This window comes from Sus scrofa, chromosome 1 (genome assembly GCF_000003025.6).
Source record: "Sus scrofa isolate TJ Tabasco breed Duroc chromosome 1, Sscrofa11.1, whole genome shotgun sequence".
Lineage (NCBI taxonomy): Eukaryota > Metazoa > Chordata > Mammalia > Artiodactyla > Suidae > Sus > Sus scrofa.
The window spans coordinates 262152273-262175596 of NC_010443.5; the positions used below are offsets into that span (position 1 = coordinate 262152273).

Below are 23324 nucleotides of genomic sequence, written 5' to 3' on the forward strand. Positions count from 1 at the left end.
ATATTGGCTGGTAAGATCTTATCCAAAGGAGCTGGTGGACAGAGTACTTTCTAGGACGAGCCTAAGGTTAAACACGCTTAAGCTGGAGCCCACAGGTTCTCCTGGGTGTGCACCTAACCTCTAGGGAAATAGAGCACATGCACGAAAGCTCCTCGACTGGAGTTTAGGAACTTGGACTCCAATCTCAGGCCAGGCAATGACCAAGGGCCTTGGTTTCATCACCTGGGAAAGAAGAACAGCAAGAACTCCTGATAGGGATGGGGTAGGATAGTTGCTCGGATGGTTGTGGGGGTCCCAGTGGGGGACAGTGGATGGAGAGAGTGCTCTGGGGAATTTTGGGGGATCACCAGAACAAGGCAGGCTTGCTTGACTAGCGGAGAAATGCCTCAGGTCATTGGATGGGGGATGGGGTGAGGCCTGCATTCAGGTTCAGACCAAGGGCAGGAGTTTAAGGACCACCCTTCTGCTGATCTGAATAAGCACCAGGACAGTCCTAGTTTGACCTGATAGGGTCAAATACTCTCTTACTGGATACCAAGGAGGAGCTACTACTGGAAGAAAGAGGAAGAGGCAGTCTTTTCCCACCATTTCCCTTGGATTATAAAAATATAGCCCACCTATTCCTCGGGGCAAAGCCTCCGTGCCTGCCCACTTGCATCTCTCACCAGCGTCCTATCTTAATAAATCTATTTCTTGCCTATCACTTTCTCTCGCTGAATTCCTTCTGCACAGAGGCACAAAGAACCTGAACCTCAGTGAGTCCAGATACCGGGTGAGTGATTCTAATTTAAAAACTGTAGGTTCAAGTCCCATCTGGGTTTAGGCTGAATTTGAATCCCAGCACGTAGGTTCAAGTCCCAGTCTGGGTTCTGGCTGGGTTCAAGTCATAAGTGCTGTCAGTTTCACTTCCTCACAGGCAGTGTCGTTAAGTGAAAGAGCCTTTGGAAACAGCCTGGCACATAGTAGGAGCTAAAGGAGTCCAATTTGGAATATTGAGAGCGGGTTTCTTAGACTGTTCTTCACCTAATTAAGTCCCTTGGTGAGAAGGGCAGAGATGAAGAGCTCCCAGATTTCTCCAACCGTTGAGAAAGCAGAGGCTGGCCCTCCTGCAGATCCACTTAAAAAACAATAATGAATCAGAAGAAGCTCCCGGAATGCAGGAGTTAGCCTGGGGGCAGAGGCAGATCCTCAACAGATGAACGGTTCCATGACAAAGTGCTGTGTCAGAGCCCACAGGGAGCAACTGCTTCTGCCCCAGGTGAGGAAAAGTTTCACCAAGGAGGGGCCATTTGAACTGAGTGTGAAGTCAGCTTCGCCAGGCAGAGATGAAGAGAAAGAGAAATCCCTGAGGGGAGAGTGCATGCCAGGCAGGGGGTCTGGGAGAGTGAGGTGCCCGCAGCCCAGGGCAGAGCTGGAGAGGTCCCTGAGGCCTGACTGATGGTGAGGGGCTCACAGGGCAGGCTGAGGAGCTGGAACTTGACTCTGCAGGTGGAAGAGAGCAGAGAGAAGTCCTCAGGCGGGGCTGAGCGGGGCGGCAGGGCTAGAGGCTGGAATGGAGAAGGGGGGTGTAGAGAGAGACTGGGGGCAGCCAGCCCTGTCACCAGATCCATGAGGAAGCCAAGGCTGGGAGCAAGGGGACGGAGTGGGAGGGTTGAATGGGGAAGAAAGAGAGTGCGCTGGGAGGAGGGACCAGGTGGGCAAAGGCGCAGACATCAGTTCCAAGAGGAAGAACCCTTCGGACAGCCTTGGACTTTGAAGGAGCCCTTTCTCCAATGCCCATGGCTGACCTTCCTGCCTCACCAAACTGGCTGGAGAGCCTCCCACAGGGATAACTGTGCTGCTGAGGAGACTTCCAGTTTAATAAAGGCGCCGGCTGGCTCCAATGGGTTTCCTGGGAAGACCATAATTATTCATCCTCTAATAGAGCCAGTAAATAGAGCAAGAGGATAAGCAATTAACAACCTTTTGCTGGAATGTAGCAATGCTTGTGATCTATGAAGTTTCTTTTCCTGTTACTTCTTTGTTATTGCAAATATGATACTCCCGGTAAGCGTGCCATTTGTTGTTCGCCAAGTTAATCACCAAAGCCTGTTGTATTTTTTATTAAATCCATTCATTATCATTGACTCAAATGAATTAAAGCTGGAGGAGGGCTGTCGTCCACCTTGCTTCTGATTATAACACTTTTAATGAGATCAAAACAGTTACCAAACAATTTAACTACAGAAAACAAGCCCATGTTAGCAGGAGGGGAAGGTAGCCTTGGCCCTTTCATAGTCTCCATGCCCCAGAGCAACCTCCTCCAGTTATTTATTCTGGTGTCTGATTTCCCACCCGTAAAGGATCTGTATTAGTGGTAGTTATATTAGGCAAAAGAAAAAGAAAAACTTCACAAACTTCTAAAGTGATTTACCTCTTGGCTTGCAGTTTTAATTAAAATTCCAGTTTATTTAGCAAATAGCTCTGAAAAGATTAGCTACCAATTTAGCACTATGTTCTTTTTCCACTCTCCAATTCATAAGGGTGACACAAACAACAAAATAAGCACATTTAATGACTCTTACTCCATCCCATCATAATTCAGCCTATGGAAAAGAGCTCCAATATCAATTATAAATTATAAATTAACTCCATTATGCTTTGCAAAATTCTCAACAGTAATTTCCCTGCTCTCTACTCCCTCACTGTGGGTAAATGATAGCAATTCACCACGAGGCCTCAAATTACCCAGTCTCTTCCACATCGAAACTTCAAATGTGTTTATTAACTGGAATGGAAACAAAGCAAATCAGGTTTCCATTTCAGCAGCACCTTCTCCCACCGGGATATCAAACGCTTCTCCGAGGTCACTTCTGACAGCTCTTAAGGCTGCTCATCCCCAGTTGACCAGCTACCCAGGCCAGTTCGATACTTTCCACGATGACAACTCCCACCAGAAAGCTGATGGGTGCCATGTTTAGCTGAAACATAAGTTCATTCAGCATCCAAGCAAGTCATGCCTTTGAGCTGGCCGGCACGCTCAGGGAAGGCTGGGAGGTCCCACATATGGGTTAGTGATAGGAGACAAAGCGGGAGGGGTTAAAACAGGACAAAGGATGCCGTCCTCATCTTCCCTGTCTAGGCTCGTGGTGCATCGTTGCAAAGCCTGTAGCCACCGTCTTACTCAGTATGTACTACATGCCTGTGTCAGAGCTAAGCTCTTTACTCACACCGTCACTTTCAATCTCACACAACCTGGAGAATAGCTGCCATATCCTCATTTCACAGAAGAGGCAACTGAGGCTCAGAGAGCTAATTTTTTTTCTTTTTTTTTTTTTTCTTCCATACCTGTAGCATATGGAAGTTCCTAGGCTAGGGGTCAAATCAGAGCTACAGCTGCTACCCTATGCCACAGCCACAGCAAAACCAGATCTGAGCCATATCTATGACCTACGCCTAAGCTCACAGCAACACCGGATCCTTTAACCCACTGAGCGAGGCCAGGGATCAATCCTGCATCCTCATGGACACTAGTTGTGTTGTTTCCCCTGAGTCACAATGGCAACTCCAAAGAGCTAATTCTTTTTTTTTTTTTTTTTTTTCTTTTTTCAGAGAGCCAATTCTTGATGAGAAAGAGAGAAGTTGACAAGGACACTAGACAAGGGAAATGTTTTCCCATGGAAGGAAGCAACAGTACGTGTAAAGACCTAGCAAAAAGCAACCCACAGTAGGGAGATCCAGGTCCTCCAGTCTGTGGCCACCAACACACTGAGCTGCCTTGGGCATTACTGGATCTCTTGGGCCTCTTTCCCCATTTGCCACATGCAGGGTATTTCCTATTGTAGAAACCTACGAGGGCCTGCTCTTCTTTCCAACAACTCAGTATGATTTGTGCTAACCCCAAAGCACCCAGTGCTGCCGCAACAATGTACCTGAGGGACAAAGAAGTTTCCCCAGAGGACTTACTTGCCCCCCAACTCATTAGCTACTCCCGACCCACAAAACCAGCCTGTAATCTCCTGAAGACATCCCACTGCCATGAGTTCCTTGAATCATACATATTACTAAGAATTAATATACTGTATGATTATTTCTATAATAATAAAAAATTGTAACTATTTATTGAGTTTATATTATGCACTGTGTACTTTATATGTGCCGTCTCAATTCACCCTCACAAGAGCACTCTCAAGTAGGTAGATACACTGCCCTTCCATTTAATAGAAGAGGAAAATGAGGCTCAGAGCAATTAGATAATTTCCTTTCTGATAGTGCATCCAGGGATAGAGCAAGGACAGAAACCAGCCCCAGTAAGTCTTCAGTCCCCAGAGAACTAAACCTAGAAGAAATGAATAAGGTTCCTTTAACAGTCATAGAATTCCAGTGACAAGGAACTGTGTATTAAGGCTGACCTGTACAGGGAAGGTGTGGGGAGGGACCAGAGTCAGGGAGCTGGCCCTGCTGGGAGCTCTCCAGGGTGCTGAACTGCCTCTGCCAAAGTACTGCAGCTTCTGCCCGGGTGCCCCAGCTTGTCCTAACCCTCACTTCCTGGTCTCACTGCCCAACAGCGCACTGATGGAATAGAGTGGATGGGAGTGGGAGTACACCTGGGAGAGAAAGAGCTAACTTTCGGAAGGAGTGAGCTTGAGGGGATGATGGGAACAATTTAATTGAAACTATCCTACGACTGATTAGAAATACAGGAGGGGAATGGAGAGAAACCAAAGCAAGACATGCAAATCCGTGAGTCACAGAAAAGTGGAGGAATGCAGAGTGTGCTTTTGGAATGGTGGCTGAGAAAGAAAAGCAAAGCACCAAGGGCAGAGAGGAAGGAGACAGCTCCTAGCAGTCCTGGGCAGTGGGTACCAGGAACGAATGATTAAACTCTCCAACCCTGATACTGCATTGCGAGGTGTTCAGAAAGGACAGAATTCTGTTGCCTGTAGGTTTGAACCTGTGAATAAATAATCACCATTGCTCTTCAACTCCCTTCCCCCCGAAAAAGGAGCAGGGAATGACAAAGTATTTGAAGGAAAAATCAAAAATAGTCTGCCATTAAGGTCACACAATTCAAGTTAATCAAGGTCATAGCCACTCTTACTTCAAGTAAAGTGGCTCCTTATAAATTTGAGAGGTCACCCAGAAGGACCCTGAGCCTCTCTTGGGCCTTTCAGATTACAGATCCTAAAGGCTCACACGATGGGATATTTATAAGCACATCTCTCCCCCTGCTGGCAAAAGAGATATTAGAAAAGCACTATCAACTCTGGCTCCACCTCAACTTCCACTCTCCTACACACCTTACATAAGAATAGTTATCCTCTTTTATTAACTTAGTCTTCCATTCAAGTATCAATGCAGTTTATGCATCAACTCAATGTCAGGTATCAGGGATTCAGAGAAAAATAAGGCACAGTTTCTGTCCTTGGGATGTGAACTTGTAAATAAATCAAGTGCAAAGTGGCAAACACTGCAGCAGAGGGGGGTCAAAGGGCTATGGGAGCGCGAAGCACAGTGTGTTATTCTCCTATGAGAAGGGTGTGGTATGGTAGAGACTTAAAAAGATGAGCTGGAATTTGCCAAGCCCAGAAGCCAGGAAAGTAACCTAGGCTGGAGGGGCCCTGGGTGCAAAAGCGTGGGAGCACGATGTGCATGATTTGAAGTCTCTCCAGGGTAGGAACAACATCTCATCTCTGAGTTCTGGGTGCCTAGCCCAGTGCCTGGGAGGGAGCGGCGTGGGATAGATGCTGGAGGAATGAACAGCATGCAGATCAGTGGGGAGGAATAAAACATGACTGTGGGTCTGGCAACAGAAGAGGAATTGAGTAGAACTGGAATCTACAAGCCTCCAAACAAATCTTGATGTGAAACTGCTCAGTATACAACAGGCACAAGCAGACTTTGGGCATTCATTTCTCCATCCCAGGGCTTGATAATAACTGACATGTCCACCTCTCTGCAGATGAACAGGGCAGCTGTGGGAAAGGAAGTGTACACCATCATCATGGGCCAGTTCAAGGACGATGGGCTAGTCACAGCTAGAGTTCACCTTACTGCTTGGAATTTCAAGAGGAATTATCAGCAATAACAATCCCAATGTGGTGGTTTGGGGGGCAGATATGTGAGCATCCTTTATCATATTTTGGAATCTCTTTTTGTTTCTGATGTTGAGCAGTATTGTCAAGTTCAAAATCTCATGTTTCACAGCTCAACACAGCCAATAGCTGTGGCCAAAAGTATTGCTTTCACTAGCTCCTTGAGACCAGAGTTGTTATTCCTCTATTTAAGTATTTAAGCCATACCTTTTAATTTACTTAATGAACTTGGAACAAACTGATTGATGGCCCAGCTCAGTTCCAATGACAGCTGGTATTTCCCTGATGACCAGATAATTAGGCAATTGCATTAAGTATGTGTCACCCTGATCAGCTGATGAGATCTATTAAGACAAAGCAGCCTACTCACAGCTTTCAGTCAGCTTCCTCCAAAAGCAGGTTTTTAAACACTCTGGGACAAGTTTAAACACCCCTGCATTTTCACAATGTTATAAATCTGGTGCTTTCCTGCCTGGTGCACCCTGAAGAAACTGGACCAGTAAAATTAGCTTTGCAAAAATCTGTATCCTACTGCAAACAATGATTAGTAGAAATATTATAGGATTAGGAATCAGGAGGCTGAGATTCTAATTCTAATTAATTCATTCATCTACTCAACAAGCATTAATTTAGTGCCTATTAAATGCTAGCTACTGGGCTAACTGCTTAGATATAATAAGACTGCCACCACCACATGTGCTGAGCATTTTCTGTGTGCCTGACACAGTTCTAACTTCACACGTATAAAGTCATTTAACATGCCTTACAACCCTGGGGTGTAAATACTCTCATCACACCCACTTTATAGATGAGGACAGTGAGGCACAGAGAAGTAAAATAACGTGCCTCAGTTTTCAGCCTTGTAAGTGGCAAAGCCAAGGACCAAACCCAGCCAGTCTGACTCCAGAGACAAATAAGATGAGAAGAGAATAAGAAGAGAAGCTCAGAGTTTCTGGAAGACATACACAGACAGGTGTACTTCATGGCTCTAGGGCCCAAGAAAAAACTTTTCATCTCTCTTATTAGTTTCCCATTGCTGCACAGAAAAATTAACACAAACCCAGTGGCTTCAGGTAATATCCATTTATTAGCTCATAATTCTGTAGGTCAGAAGTCCGCCATGGCTTAGCTGGGTCCTCTGTTCAGGTCATCACAGGCTGATATCAAGATGTGGCCAAGGTTGTGTTCTTGTCCGGTTCAGGACTATCCTCTATGCTCACTGGAAGAATTCATCTCCTTCTAACCAGAGGACAGAGGTCCTCATTTTCCTTCTAGCTGTCAACCAGGGACCACACTCAGTGACAGGAGACTGCCCATAGTCCTTTGCCTTAGTGCCCCATAGGCAGCGCAGAATGTGAATGTTCACTTTCTTCCAGATGAGCTGGGTCCCATCTGCCTGACTTCCTCTCTGTAACCAGCCAGAGAAGACTGTCTTTAAAGGGCTCACCTGATTAGGTCAGGCCCACCCAGGGACATTTCCCTTTTGCCATATAATGTCACATAGTCACGGGAGTGATATCTCATCATATATACAGGTTGCACTCACATTCTTGAGGGGAGATGATTATGCACATGGAAAGGTCCTTAGCGGTTATTTTAGGATTTTGCCTATGACACTTTTTGAGTTTCAGCTTTCCTAGTCTGAGGCTAGATTAAATAACGACACCAACCACTGCCTGTATATTAAGTTATTAAAGACTTTTCCACATATATTATCTTATTTGAGCCTTACAATCCAGAGATTCAGGTGCTCTGGGAGCAAGGTTGCCTCACTGTCGGGATAGAGGAATCTGAGGGTTAGAGGCGTTAACATTCTCCTCACTCCCCCCACCCCCACCCCAGCTGCCCCCTGTTGCTGGTGGAGCCTGGTAGAGGTGTTAACCTCCTCCCTGCCGTGCTGGTGCCTGGGAGAGCAAAGACTTAGAGCAAGTCTTCCAACTCCAGCATCTGGGCTCCTTCCTCTGGCCCACGCTGCCTGGATGACCTGAGAGGACCAGACACAATCTAGTGCCGGGGACATAACTGAAAAGAACACAGCCTTTGGGGTCAGACCTGGGTTCAAATCCAAGTTCTGCCCCTCACTAGCTCCAGGGTTTTGGGCAAGTCACTTCCCCTGTCTGGGCACACTTATCTTTAAAACGAGGGGAGGTGGGCTACATGGTCTCCAAGGGCACTTAAAGCCTCAAATCAGGACCAAATGGCTTCTGCTGCACAGTGGACGATTATTAGTTCCAAATTTCCATTCCCTTGGTTGAGGGAGAACTTCTAACTAAACCCTAATCCAGGTATTTCTGTGGTTTGGGGGGGGGGGGAATGCCACTTTATTATTTTCCAAGGGCTGTCCTGACAAATTGCCACAAACTGGGTGGCTTAAAACAACAGAAATTTATAGTCTCACGGTCCCGGTGGCCAGAAGTCCAGAATCGGGGCCCTGGCAAGGCTGGTTCCTGTGGAGGGCTCTGAGAGAGAAGCTGTACCATACCTCTCTCCTGCTCCCAGGAGAGGCTGGCATCCTCGGCTTCCAGATGCATCACTCGAATCCCTGCCTCTGTCTTCACATGGCCTTCATCCTGTGTGTCTCCATGTCTTCTTTTCTATTTCTTACAAGGGCACTCATCATTGAATTTAGGCCCCATTAATGCAAGATCATCTCATCCGAAGATCCTTAATTTAATTAGATTTTCAAAGACTCTATTTCCAAATAAGGTCATAGTCATAGATACCAGTGAGGACTTGGGCATGTCTTTTGGGGGGAGGGGACACAATTCAACCCACAACATGATTTATGCACCCCACCAATGATGGACCATAGGTGCTTTCTAATTTTTCCTCATTACAGAGAACACTGCAGTCAACAGCCTTATTGTACCTCTTCTGCACATGAACAAGAATTTCTCTAGAAGTGGCATTGCTTGGATCAAAGAGTATGCACATTTTCATCTCTGCTAGCTACTGCTAAATACGTTTGCCAGTCTAATCGATGTGATGTCATCATTGTGTTAATTTGCATCTTCATGATTATACTAGTGACACTGAATTTTTTTTTTTCAAATGGTTACTGGGCATGTTGGTTTCTTCTTTGAAAATCTTTTTTAAAAATTCTAAGTGGTTCTCTAATCTAGGACTATCCAGGAACTTTTCAAAAGTACAGCAATGTGACTTAGCAGAGGTGGGCTGAAACCTAGAAATCTGAATGCTGAAAAGCTTGTTGGGGAGACTGAAGCTCAGCCCCAGCGAGGAATCACTGATTTAAATGCCGGTCTTATTGGCATTGGTTGTTATACCCTCAGAGTGCACTAGGGGCGCTATTTCACACAAAACCTTGGTAAGTACTGATTAGAGGGTGGTGGTGGAGGGAGGCCAGTCATATGGGAGCTCCTTTAGGAAAACCCTCTGCGGGATTTCTCCCAGCCTTCAGTGCTAGAAAAAACGTCACTTCTTTTATCTTACAGGCACCATGACTGAGAATGTGGGACAATCCGTTTTTCCTTAGTAACCAGAAAGCTCTGTGAACTAAAACAATTATGCGTCCCATCATAAAAACTGCAAGATCTTTAGACCATGCATTTCTAGATGCTAACTCCTCCCTGATTGATCTTATTATACCACCTCTATTGTTCCTTCGCCATGATTTTTTTCACCTAAATTTAAAAAAAACTTATAAATGTATACACTTTTTTTTTTTTTTTTTTTTTTTAAGGCCATACCTGCAGCATATGGAAGTTCCCAGGCCGGGGACTGAATCATCCAAGCTGCAGCAGCGGCATCACTGGATGCTTTAATGCACTGTGCTAGGCCAGGGATCGAACCCACGCCTCCTCAGGAAACCTAGCTTCTATGGTCAGATTCTAAACTATGCCGCAGCGGAAACTCCAAAATGTATACACTTTTGAAAGCTACTTTATATACTTCTGTAGAATAAGATAGACATAGACACATACAAAATAATTTTAAATTTTACCTTGTGAGATTTAAGTGGTAATACACATATATGTGTTAAGGCTCTTTCAAAAATTGATCTATTTTCAGGGAAACAGGATTAAGATGGCGGAATAGAAGGACTGGGCTCAACTTCTCTCATAAAAACAACAAAATTACAACCAAATGCTGAACAACCTTTAACCAAATGGACTGGAAACTTTCAAAAAGATATCCTACTCCAGAAGACAAAGAGGAGGCCACATCAAGAGGGAGAAGGGGAGATTACTTGATATAAGCAACCCCATACCCGCTGGGTGGGCAGCCCACAGACTGGAAAGTAACTGTATCATAGAGACTCACCTACAGGAGAGTTCTGAGCCTCACATCAGGCCCCCTCACCTGGGGATCTGGCACTGGGACAAAGAGCCCCCGGAGCATCTGGCATTGAAGGTCACTGGGGCTTGTGTGCAGGAGCTCCAGGAGACTGGGAGAAACGGCAACCCCATTCTTGAAAGGCGCACACACTGGGTGTGCACTGGGTCTCAGGGCAAAGCAGAGGCTCCATAGGAATCCGAGTCGGACCTGACTGCAGTTCTTGGAGGACCTCCTTCGAAAACAGGGGTGACTGTGGCTCGTTGTGGGGGAAGGACATTGGAGGCAAAGCTCTCCAGAATATTCATCAGCGTGTTTCTCTGGAGGTGGCCATTTTGGGAAAATCCGGCCCCATCCAACCGGGCTGAGAAGCTCCAGGCCAAACAACGATCCAGGTGGGATCACAGCCCCACCCACCAGTAAACAGGCTGCCTAAAGACCCCCCCAGGCACACAGCCACTTTTAATCTCACCCAGAGACAAAGCCCCACCCATCAGAGGGATAGGAATCAGCCCCACCTACCAGTGGGTGGGCACCAGTACCTCCCATCAGGAAGCCTACAACAAGCCCCCCAAGCCACAAGGGGGGCAGACACCAGAAGTAAGAGAGGCTACAACTCTATTGTCTGCAAAAAGGACACTACACCAAAAACCTATAAAAATGAAAAGGCAGAGAACTATACCTCAGATAAGGGAGAAAGAAAAAACCCCAGAAAAACAGCTAAGTGATCTGGAGATTATCAGCCTCCAGGAAAAAGACTTTAGATTGATAATGCTGAAGATGATGCAAGACACTGAAATAAACTGGAGGCAAAGATGGGTAATTTATAGGAAACAGTGAGCAAGGAAATACAAGATTTAAAACTTAAAACTGACCTATTTTCAAGATTCATCAATGATAATTATCAGTTTGACTCTTGATGTTTAACTAGAAAAAGTGCTTCAAAGATGAACTATTCACACAATATCAGTGAAAATGATTAACACTAGAATATGATAGCCATTCAAGCTGTAGCCACTTAGGTACAGAAAATACAGGGCTGAGTTTTATAATACAATATCATTTGTTTGTAAATGACTGTCATTGCGTTTTTAAATTATTAATATTTTTATTAATAATATTATATAATGTTAATATTGTTTAAGATGACCTATATCTAGTTTACTGGCTTTAAAAGTAAAATTTCAAAAATTTTCACAGGAACTCCTACTGTGGTACAAAGGGATCAGTGTCATTTTGGCAGCACTGGGACACAGGTTCAATCCCCAGCCTGGTACAGTGGGTTAAGAATCTGGCTGGTGTTGCCACAGCTGCAGTTTAGGTCGCAGCTATGACTTGGATCTGATCCCTGGCCCAGGAACTCCCTATGCCACAGGTTGGCCAAAAAAGGAAAAAAATATATATCTTTCAAAAAAAAATTTTAAAGGCAGTTTCAACTTCTTGTAGCTCCCTCTGTTTTGATTTTTAGGGCCACGCCCATGACATAAGGAAGTTCCCAGGCTACGGGTTGAATCGGAGCTGCAGCTGCCGGCCTACACCACAGCCACAGCAACTCGGAATCTGAGCCGAGTCTGCAACCTATGCCACACCTCATGGCAAGGCCAGATTCTTAACCCACTGATCGAGGCCAGAGATCAAACCCACGTCCTCGTGGATATTAGTCGGATTCATTTCCGTTGTGCCACAACGGGAACTCCTGCTCCTATATTTTTTTTTAAAAAAAACAACAGGAAAGCAGGCTAATGCCTACTTTAACTCTGATTCCTTCAACAAGCTCCTCTGCACTGAGTAGGATTGCCAACTGTTGGAGACCACTAAACTGCTGAACTCTGCAGAAAGCAAACTTGGTACGTGCAAAAGCACGATAAGCCAAGGAACGCTTGTGATGGCGAAAGCCAGATGTCTGCCCATGCAGAGTTCTAAAGTGCAGGGGCTCCTGTCAAAATAAAATAAGGGGCTTATACATTAACTATGTCATTCTTTAGGCAACTGCACTATATCCTAGGTGTATACACCTGTGACTTTTATTGCTAGTAGTCTCCCTAAATCTCACCAAGAGATAGCTTTGACACTCCCTGTGCCTGCTTTTGCTCACTAACCTAAAGTAACTCACTTTCCCTAATAAAAGTCCTGTGGGCTAAAGCCTAGGGGCCTTTGCTCAGGGAAACAGAGTGCCTCCTGGTCCCCCACTTTTAAAATGTAGAAGAGTCTCTTGTGTTTTATATGCCCCTCTTTCAAGATCTCCCGTTGACCTGCAGCACAGGACGCAGGCAGCCAACCAATGAATTCATCCCAGTTTTCCCAGGACTGTGCTGATTTTAAAACTGAAAGTCCAGCACCCCTGGAGCCCTCTCAGTCCCAGGCAAACTGGGACAGTTGGTCATCCTAGCACTGGGGCAGCTTCCATCTGCCACGGTGTGGGAGGAAGGGCCTATTAATAGCAAGCCCTTCTCAGTGTACTTTAAACCTGAAAGGTAGTCATACATCTGAAAACTATTCCTAGCTGGTAAGGAAGGGAATAAAATCCTGGCTTTGGTTCACCTAATAATGTCAGCCTGGGTTTCACAGGCAAAGGATTAGAAGAAATCTTCACAAGTCATTGTTCTTACTTTCTTCTAAAGAATCCCAGGAAAAGAGATTCCACAAAACTACCTTTGAAACCCATTCTAATACCCATGATCTTTTTAAAATATTCAATTCAATTCAATCTACAATTATACCATTTTCATTCTCGGCACTGAACTGAATAAAGAAAGCTTCAAGATACGCTACCCACAGGAAATCAGGTAAAACTATTAGAGACCTCACCGGGTCACCAGAACAAAGTTTAAAGTCTGGTGTAAGAGTCTTTGGACTTGGAGAGGAAAGAAGACTAAATTCTAAAACCTCAAGAATGAGAATACTAAAAACTGTTTAGAATCAGGTGTCCAGCAGCTTTAATGCCTCGGTTATAATCATTCTATTCCGTCCAGTACTCCTGAGTGGGTGCTCCAAAGGAGGGCAAAAACTAACATTTAGTAGATGCCTACTGTTTACCAACTGCTCTCATGCTCACTCCCAATACCCCAGGGGAGACTGTATTCGCCCATTTTTACAGGTGAGGGAAGTGGAGCTTAGAGATCACTCACACCACGCTTCGCTAGGGGCTGGGCATGCCATAACAAACATGAGTCACGATGCTAAAATGATAAATACTAAACATAATATTCACAAGGACTAAACAGAGTTATGGCTCCTGCTGCCATGCACCTCAGCGTCTAGTGGGGAACGCCAGACACTTAAAAATGATTACAAAAATAATTATGAGTGAGCCAGTGTGGGGGCGTCAGGGAAAGCACTGGAGAGATGAAGCATAAGAGGACAAAGGAGCCAAGAAGAGGTGGGAGAGAAAGGGAAACAATTTCCTGTTTCTAGGCAGAGAAGACGGCAGCAGACACCTCATGATGCAAACGTTCAGTCATGGGCCCGAGATGGCACAATTTATCATTGGGCAGACTGGGGTTTTGAGTCCCGTGCTTTCTGACTCCAGAACTCATGTTCCTTCCACTGTAATCCAATGACCGGCTGTGCTCCAAATCGAAAGAGAACAGCCCACCAGGAGGACCTAATTCCCAGCCACGCTACTCAGTGTTTCCCCAGCTCGGCTGCGCAGAATTGGCCCAAGGGGGCTTGTTAAAAAAAAAAAATAAAGATTCCCCAGGTCCTACTGAAAGGATGAAAATGCAACCTGACTCTCCCAGAACCCAGGAAGTTAATAAGAAGCTCTAAATGCCCTCGAATTCCAGACCCTGTTCCCTATAGGTAAAAGATCATACTTTTTGCTGTTTTAGGGCTTGCTTTCTGCTCTGTACAAAACTTTGTGGAAGGGGAAAAACAGGCCCCTGAGTATGTGCCTCTATGCTTGAAACTTCTTGAAACTGCTCCTAACTGCTTGTTTGGCTTCTGTAAACCTGCTTGCATAAGATAAAAAGAGGAGAAGTCAATTGCCTAACGGACCCCAGTAAGATCGGGCGTGCCACAAAATGTTGAAAATCCTGATAAATATATCTTGGTGACAATATGTCTCCCCCACCCAGAGACAGGCACAAACATGTAACTCCAGAACAACTTAAAATTAATTGGTCCACAAAGCGCGGGCTCTCGAAGTTTTGAATTGACTGGTTTGCGATATTTTAAAAATGATTAGTTTGTAAAAGCGCGGGCTTTGTTGTGAACCCCATAAAAGCTGTCCCGACTCCACACTCGGGGCCGCAGTCCTCTACCCCTGCGTGGCGTACGACTGTGGGCCCCAGCGCGCTCGGAATAAAAATCCTCTTGCTGTTTGCATCAAGACCGCTTCTCGTGAGTGATTTGGGGTGTCGCCTCTTCCGAGTCAGGACGAGAGGGATTTTAACTCGACTGGCCTTTCAGTTTGGTGCGTTGGCCGGGAAACCCGCGACTACCCCTCACACCCGAGAACCGACTTGGAGGTAAAGGGATCCCCTTTGGAACGTGTGAGTGTGTGTGTCGGCTGGCGTCTCTGTTCTGAGTGTCTGTTTTCGGTGATGCGCGCTTTCGGTTTGCAGCTGTCCTCTCAGACCGTAAGGACTGGGGGACTGTGATCAGCAGACGTGCTAGGAGGATCACAGGCTGCCACCCTGGGGGACGCCCCGGGAGGTGGGGAGAGCCAGGGACGCCTGGTGGTCTCCTTCTGTCGGTCAGAGGACCGAGTTCTGTTGTTGAAGCGAAAGCTTCCCCCTCCGCGGCCGTCCGACTCTTTTGCCTGCTTGTGGAAGACGCGGACGGGTCGCGTGTGTCTGGATCTGTTGGTTTCTGTTTTGTGTGTCTTTGTCTTGTGCGTCCTTGTCTACAGTTTTAATATGGGACAGACGGTGACGACCCCTCTTAGTTTGACTCTCGACCATTGGACTGAAGTTAAATCCAGGGCTCATAATTTGTCAGTTCAGGTTAAGAAGGGACCTTGGCAGACTTTCTGTGTCTCTGAATGGCCGACATTCGATGTTGGATGGCCATCAGAGGGGACCTTTAATTCTGAGATTATCCTGGCTGTTAAAGCAATTATTTTTCAGACTGGACCCGGCTCTCATCCCGATCAGGAGCCCTATATCCTTACGTGGCAAGATTTGGCAGAGGATCCTCCGCCATGGGTTAAACCTTGGCTGAATAAGCCAAGAAAGCCAGGTCCCCGAATTCTGGCTCTTGGAGAGAAAAACAAACACTCGGCTGAAAAAGTCAAGCCCTCTCCTCATATCTACCCCGAGATTGAGGAGCCGCCGGCTTGGCCGGAACCCCAATCTGTTCCCCCACCCCCTTATCCGGCACAGGGTGCTGCGAGGGGACCCTCTGCCCCTCCTGGAGCTCCGGCGGTGGAGGGACCTGCTGCAGGGACTCGGAGCCGGAGGGGCGCCACCCCGGAGCGGACAGACGAGATCGCGACATTACCGCTGCGCACGTACGGCCCTCCCATACCGGGGGGCCAATTGCAGCCCCTCCAGTATTGGCCCTTTTCTTCTGCAGATCTCTATAATTGGAAAACTAACCATCCCCCTTTCTCGGAGGATCCCCAACGCCTCACGGGGTTGGTGGAGTCCCTTATGTTCTCTCACCAGCCTACTTGGGATGATTGTCAACAGCTGCTGCAGACACTCTTCACAACCGAGGAGCGAGAGAGAATTCTGTTAGAGGCTAGAAAAAATGTTCCTGGGGCCGACGGGCGACCCACGCAGTTGCAAAATGAGATTGACATGGGATTTCCCTTGACTCGCCCCGGTTGGGACTACAACACGGCTGAAGGTAGGGAGAGCTTGAAAATCTATCGCCAGGCTCTGGTGGCGGGTCTCCGGGGCGCCTCAAGACGGCCCACTAACTTGGCTAAGGTAAGAGAGGTGATGCAGGGACCGAATGAACCTCCCTCAGTTTTTCTTGAGAGGCTCATGGAAGCCTTCAGGCGGTTCACCCCTTTTGATCCTACCTCGGAGGCTCAGAAAGCCTCAGTGGCTCTGGCCTTCATAGGACAGTCAGCCCTGGATATCAGAAAGAAGCTTCAGAGACTGGAAGGGTTACAGGAGGCTGAGTTACATGATCTAGTGAAGGAGGCAGAGAAAGTGTATTACAAAAGGGAGACAGAAGAAGAAAGGGAACAAAGAAAAGAGAGAGAAAGAGAGGAAAGGGAGGAAAGACGTAATAAACGGCAAGAGAAGAATTTGACTAAGATCTTGGCTGCAGTGGTTGAAGGGAAAAGCAATAGGGAAAGAGAGAGAGATTTTAGGAAAATTAGGTCAGGCCCTAGACAGTCAGGGAACCTGGGCAATAGGACCCCACTCGACAAGGACCAATGTGCATATTGTAAAGAAAAAGGACACTGGGCAAGGGACTGCCCCAAGAAGGGAAACAAAGGACTGAAGGTCTTAGCTCTGGAAGAAGATAAAGACTAGGGAAGACGGGGTTCGGACCCCCTCCCCGAGCCCAGGGTAACTTTAAAGGTGGAGGGGCAACCAGTTGAGTTTCTGGTTGATACCGGAGCGAAACATTCAGTGCTACTACAGCCATTAGGAAAACTAAAAGATAAAAAATCCTGGGTGATGGGTGCCACAGGGCAACAACAATATCCATGGACTACCCGAAGAACAGTTGACTTGGGAGTGGGACGGGTAACCCACTCGTTTCTGGTCATACCTGAGTGCCCAGCACCCCTCTTAGGTAGAGACTTACTGACCAAGATGGGAGCACAAATTTCTTTTGAACAAGGGAAACCAGAAGTGTCTGCAAATAACAAACCTATCACTGTGTTGACCCTCCAATTAGATGACGAATATCGACTATATTCTCCCCTAGTAAAGCCTGATCAAAATATACAATTCTGGTTGGAACAGTTTCCCCAAGCCTGGGCAGAAACCGCAGGGATGGGTTTGGCAAAGCAAGTTCCCCCACAGGTTATTCAACTGAAAGCCAGTGCTGCACCAGTGTCAGTCAGACAGTACCCCTTGAGTAAAGAAGCTCGAGAAGGAATTCGGCCGCATGTTCAAAGATTAATCCAACAGGGCATCCTAGTTCCTGTCCAATCTCCCTGGAATACTCCCCTGCTACCGGTTAGAAAGCCTGGGACTAATGACTATCGACCAGTACAGGACTTGAGAGAGGTCAATAAACGGGTGCAGGATATACACCCAACAGTCCCGAACCCTTATAACCTCTTGTGTGCTCTCCCACCCCAACGGAGCTGGTATACAGTATTGGACTTAAAGGATGCCTTCTTCTGCCTGAGACTACATCCCACTAGCCAACCACTTTTTGCCTTCGAATGGAGAGATCCAGGTGCGGGAAGAACCGGGCAGCTCACTTGGACTCGACTGCCCCAAGGGTTCAAAAACTCCCCGACCATCTTTGACGAAGCCCTACACAGAGACCTGGCCAACTTCAGGATCCAACACCCCCAGGTGACCCTCCTCCAGTACGTGGATGACCTGCTTCTGGCGGGAGCCACCAAACAGGACTGCTTAGAAGGTACGAAGGCACTACTGCTGGAATTGTCTGACCTAGGCTACAGAGCCTCCGCTAAGAAGGCCCAGATTTGCAGGAGAGAGGTAACATACTTGGGGTACAGTTTGCGGGGCGGGCAGCGATGGCTGACGGAGGCACGGAAGAGAACTGTAGTCCAGATACCGGCCCCAACCACAGCCAAACAAGTGAGAGAGTTTTTGGGGACAGCTGGATTTTGCAGACTGTGGATCCCGGGGTTTGCGACCTTAGCAGCCCCACTCTACCCACTAACCAAAGAAAAAGGGGAATTCTCCTGGGCTCCTGAGCACCAGAAGGCATTTGATGCTATCAAAAAGGCCCTGCTGAGCGCACCTGCTCTGGCCCTCCCTGACGTGACTAAACCCTTTACCCTTTATGTGGATGAGCGTAAGGGAGTAGCCCGGGGAGTTTTAACCCAAACTCTAGGACCATGGAGGAGACCTGTTGCCTACCTGTCAAAGAAGCTCGATCCTGTAGCCAGTGGTTGGCCCATATGCCTGAAGGCTATCGCAGCTGTGGCCATACTGGTCAAGGACGCTGACAAATTGACTTTGGGACAGAATATAACTGTAATAGCCCCCATGCGTTGGAGAACATCGTTCGGCAGCCCCCAGACCGATGGATGACCAACGCCCGCATGACCCACTATCAAAGCCTGCTTCTCACAGAGAGGGTCACGTTCGCTCCACCAGCCGCTCTCAACCCTGCCACTCTTCTGCCTGAAGAGACTGATGAACCAGTGACTCATGATTGCCATCAACTATTGATTGAGGAGACTGGGGTCCGCAAGGACCTTACAGACATACCGCTGACTGGAGAAATGTTAACCTGGTTCACTGACGGAAGCAGCTATGTGGTGGAAGGTAAGAGGATGGCTGGGGCGGCGGTGGTGGACGGGACCCGCACGATCTGGGCCAGCAGCCTGCCGGAAGGAACTTCAGCACAAAAGGCTGAGCTCATGGCCCTCACGCAAGCTTTGCGGCTGGCCGAAGGGAAATCCATAAACATTTATACAGACAGCAGGTATGCCTTTGCGACTGCACACGTACACGGGGCCATCTATAAGCAAAGGGGGTTGCTTACCTCAGCAGGGAGGGAAATAAAGAACAAAGAGGAAATTCTAAGCCTATTAGAAGCCTTACATTTGCCAAAAAGGCTAGCTATTATACACTGTCCTGGACATCAGAAAGCCAAAGATCCCATATCCAGAGGGAACCAGATGGCTGACCGGGTTGCCAAGCAGGCAGCCCAGGGTGTTAACCTTCTGCCTATGATAGAAACACCCAAAGCCCCAGAACCCGGACGACAGTACACCCTAGAAGACTGGCAAGAAATAAAAAAGATAGACCAGTTCTCTGAAACTCCGGAGGGGACCTGCTATACCTCAGATGGGAAGGAAATCCTGCCCCACAAAGAAGGGTTAGAATATGTCCAACAGATACATCGTCTAACCCACCTAGGAACTAAACACCTGCAGCAGTTGGTCAGAACATCCCCTTATCATGTTCTGAGGCTACCAGGAGTGGCTGACTCGGTGGTCAAACATTGTGTGCCCTGCCAGCTGGTTAATGCTAATCCTTCCAGAATACCTCCAGGAAAGAGACTAAGGGGAAGCCACCCAGGCGCTCACTGGGAAGTGGACTTCACTGAGGTAAAGCCGGCTAAATACGGAAACAAATATCTATTGGTTTTTGTAGACACCTTTTCAGGATGGGTAGAGGCTTATCCTACTAAGAAAGAGACTTCAACCGTGGTGGCTAAGAAAATACTGGAGGAAATTTTTCCAAGATTTGGAATACCTAAGGTAATAGGGTCAGACAATGGTCCAGCTTTCGTTGCCCAGGTAAGTCAGGGACTGGCCAAGATATTGGGGATTGATTGGAAACTGCATTGTGCATACAGACCCCAAAGCTCAGGACAGGTAGAGAGGATGAATAGAACCATTAAAGAGACCCTTACCAAATTGACCACAGAGACTGGCATTAATGATTGGATAGCTCTCCTGCCCTTTGTGCTTTTTAGGGTGAGGAACACCCCTGGACAGTTTGGGCTGACCCCCTATGAATTGCTCTACGGGGGACCCCCCCGTTGGCAGAAATTGCCTTTGCACATAGTGCTGATGTGCTGCTTTCCCAGCCTTTGTTCTCTAGGCTCAAGGCGCTCGAGTGGGTGAGGCAGCGAGCGTGGAAGCAGCTCCGGGAGGCCTACTCAGGAGGAGACTTGCAAGTTCCACATCGCTTCCAAGTTGGAGATTCAGTCTATGTTAGACGCCACCGTGCAGGAAACCTCGAGACTCGGTGGAAGGGACCTTATCTCGTACTTTTGACCACACCAACGGCTGTGAAAGTCGAAGGAATCCCCACCTGGATCCATGCATCCCACGTTAAGCCGGCGCCACCTCCCGATTCGGGGTGGAAAGCCGAAAAGACTGAAAATCCCCTTAAGCTTCGCCTCCATCGCGTGGTTCCTTACTCTGTCAATAACTCCTCAAGTTAATGGTAAACGCCTTGTGGACAGCCCGAACTCCCATAAACCCTTATCTCTCACCTGGTTACTTACTGACTCCGGTACAGGTATTAATATTAACAGCACTCAAGGGGAGGCTCCCTTGGGGACCTGGTGGCCTGAATTATATGTCTGCCTTCGATCAGTAATCCCTGGTCTCAATGACCAGGCCACACCCCCCGATGTACTCCGTGCTTACGGGTTTTACGTTTGCCCAGGACCCCCAAATAATGAAGAATATTGTGGAAATCCTCAGGATTTCTTTTGCAAGCAATGGAGCTGCGTAACTTCTAATGATGGGAATTGGAAATGGCCAGTCTCTCAGCAAGACAGAGTAAGTTACTCTTTTGTTAACAATCCTACCAGTTATAATCAATTTAATTATGGCCATGGGAGATGGAAAGATTGGCAACAGCGGGTACAAAAAGATGTACGAAATAAGCAAATAAGCTGTCATTCGTTAGACCTAGATTACTTAAAAATAAGTTTCACTGAAAAAGGAAAACAAGAAAATATTCAAAAGTGGGTAAATGGTATGTCTTGGGGAATAGTGTACTATGGAGGCTCTGGGAGAAAGAAAGGATCTGTTCTGACTATTCGCCTCAGAATAGAAACTCAGATGGAACCTCCGGTTGCTATAGGACCAAATAAGGGTTTGGCCGAACAAGGACCTCCAATCCAAGAACAGAGGCCATCTCCTAACCCCTCTGATTACAATACAACCTCTGGATCAGTCCCCACTGAGCCTAACATCACTATTAAAACAGGGGCGAAACTTTTTAACCTCATCCAGGGAGCTTTTCAAGCTCTTAACTCCACGACTCCAGAGGCTACCTCTTCTTGTTGGCTTTGCTTAGCTTCGGGCCCACCTTACTATGAGGGAATGGCTAGAGGAGGGAAATTCAATGTGACAAAGGAACATAGAGACCAATGTACATGGGGATCCCAAAATAAGCTTACCCTTACTGAGGTTTCTGGAAAAGGCACCTGCATAGGGATGGTTCCCCCATCCCACCAACACCTTTGTAACCACACTGAAGCCTTTAATCGAACCTCTGAGAGTCAGTATCTGGTACCTGGTTATGACAGGTGGTGGGCATGTAATACTGGATTAACCCCTTGTGTTTCCACCTTGGTTTTCAACCAAACTAAAGACTTTTGCGTTATGGTCCAAATTGTCCCCCGGGTGTACTACTATCCCGAAAAAGCAGTCCTTGATGAATATGACTATAGATATAATCGGCCAAAAAGAGAGCCCATATCCCTGACACTAGCTGTAATGCTCGGATTGGGAATGGCTGCAGGCGTGGGAACAGGAACGGCTGCCCTAATCACAGGACCGCAACAGCTGGAGAAAGGACTTAGTAACCTACATCGAATTGTAACGGAAGATCTCCAAGCCCTAGAAAAATCTGTCAGTAACCTGGAGGAATCCCTAACCTCCTTATCTGAAGTGGTTCTACAGAACAGAAGGGGTTAGATCTGTTATTTCTAAAAGAAGGAGGGTTATGTGTAGCCTTAAAAGAGGAATGCTGCTTTTATGTGGATCATTCAGGAGCTATCAGGGACTCCATGAGCAAGCTCAGAGAAAGGTTAGAAAAACGTCACAAAGAAAAAGAGGCTGGCCAAGGATGGTTTGAGGGATGGTTCAACAAGTCCCCATGGGTGACCACCCTGCTTTCTGCTCTAACAGGACCCCTAGTAATACTGCTCCTGTTGCTTACAGTTGGGCCTTGCTTAATTAATCGGTTTGTTGCCTTTGTTAGAGAACAAGTGAGTGCAGTTCGGATCATGGTACTTAGACAGCAGTACCAAGGCCTTCCAAGCTAAGGAGAAACTGACCTTTAGCCTTCCTAGTTCTAAGATTAGAACTATTAACAAGAGAAGAAGTGGGGAATGAAAGGATGAAAATGCAACCTGACTCTCCCAGAACCCAGGAAGTTAATAAGAAGCTCTAAATGCCCTCGAATTCCAGACCCTGTTCCCTATAGGTAAAAGATCATACTTTTTGCTGTTTTAGGGCTTGCTTTCTGCTCTGTACAAAACTTTGTGGAAGGGGAAAAACAGGCCCCTGAGTATGTGCCTCTATGCTTGAAACTTCTTGAAACTGCTCCTAACTGCTTGTTTGGCTTCTGTAAACCTGCTTGCATAAGATAAAAAGAGGAGAAGTCAATTGCCTAACGGACCCCAGTAAGATCGGGCGTGCCACAAAATGTTGAAAATCCTGATAAATATATCTTGGTGACAATATGTCTCCCCCACCCAGAGACAGGCACAAACATGTAACTCCAGAACAACTTAAAATTAATTGGTCCACAAAGCGCGGGCTCTCGAAGTTTTGAATTGACTGGTTTGCGATATTTTAAAAATGATTAGTTTGTAAAAGCGCGGGCTTTGTTGTGAACCCCATAAAAGCTGTCCCGACTCCACACTCGGGGCCGCAGTCCTCTACCCCTGCGTGGCGTACGACTGTGGGCCCCAGCGCGCTCGGAATAAAAATCCTCTTGCTGTTTGCATCAAGACCGCTTCTCGTGAGTGATTTGGGGTGTCGCCTCTTCCGAGTCAGGACGAGAGGGATTTTAACTCGACTGGCCTTTCACTACCCCTACTGGGAAATCAAAGTTTAACAAATGCCCCAGGTGCTTCTCATGCTCAGACAAGTTTGGAATACGCTGTGTTAAAACCTAAAACCCAAGACACTGGGAGCTGACTTAACAGCAATGTCCTAGATATTTTTAAGAACGGGTTGGTGCTCCTTGAAGTAATGCAGCCATTCAAGAAGAAAAGAGATGGGCAAAAAGGAAATTAAAGCCCTCTAGAGATCAATCAGTCAGCCAGTCAAATAAAAATGGTCCCCTGGTCCCCTTCTCTTGCAGATTTTCTGCGGATTTTTACCGTCTCTCGTTCTGGACTTAAGCAACGTCTTCTCGGTAC

At 47.0% G+C, this 23324-nt stretch overlaps 2 protein-coding genes across 3 annotated transcripts in view; one reads left to right on the top strand and one right to left on the bottom strand.

Annotated features, from left to right (window-relative positions):
- TTLL11 (tubulin tyrosine ligase like 11) overlaps positions 1–23324 on the bottom strand; it is a 308449-nt gene that overhangs the window by 255970 nt on the left and 29155 nt on the right.
- LOC110256218 lies at positions 14209–22910 on the top strand. 2 transcript variants are annotated; one of them, XR_002337476.1, is made up of 2 exons: positions 14209–18748; positions 19583–22287. XR_002337476.1 is itself a non-coding variant. In XM_021068344.1 (2 exons), the coding sequence occupies exons 1-2, from the start codon at positions 15227–15229 to the stop codon at positions 20379–20381; spliced, it is 1377 nt and encodes a 458-aa protein (XP_020924003.1). In that variant the 5' UTR covers positions 14209–15226; the 3' UTR covers positions 20382–22910. The 2 variants fall into 2 exon arrangements, 1 of the variants encoding a protein (XP_020924003.1); XM_021068344.1 differs by having other exon boundaries at positions 14209–16243; positions 20022–22910.

Coding starts and splice junctions, on each gene's coding strand:
- LOC110256218 (XM_021068344.1), top strand. CDS start 15,227: ATGGGACAGACGGTGACGACCCCTCTTAGTTTGACTCTCGACCATTGG. Junction 16,244..20,021: donor GGCCCACTAACTTGGCTAAG/GTAAGAGAGGTG, acceptor CTGCTTTCCCAG/CCTTTGTTCTCTAGGCTCAA.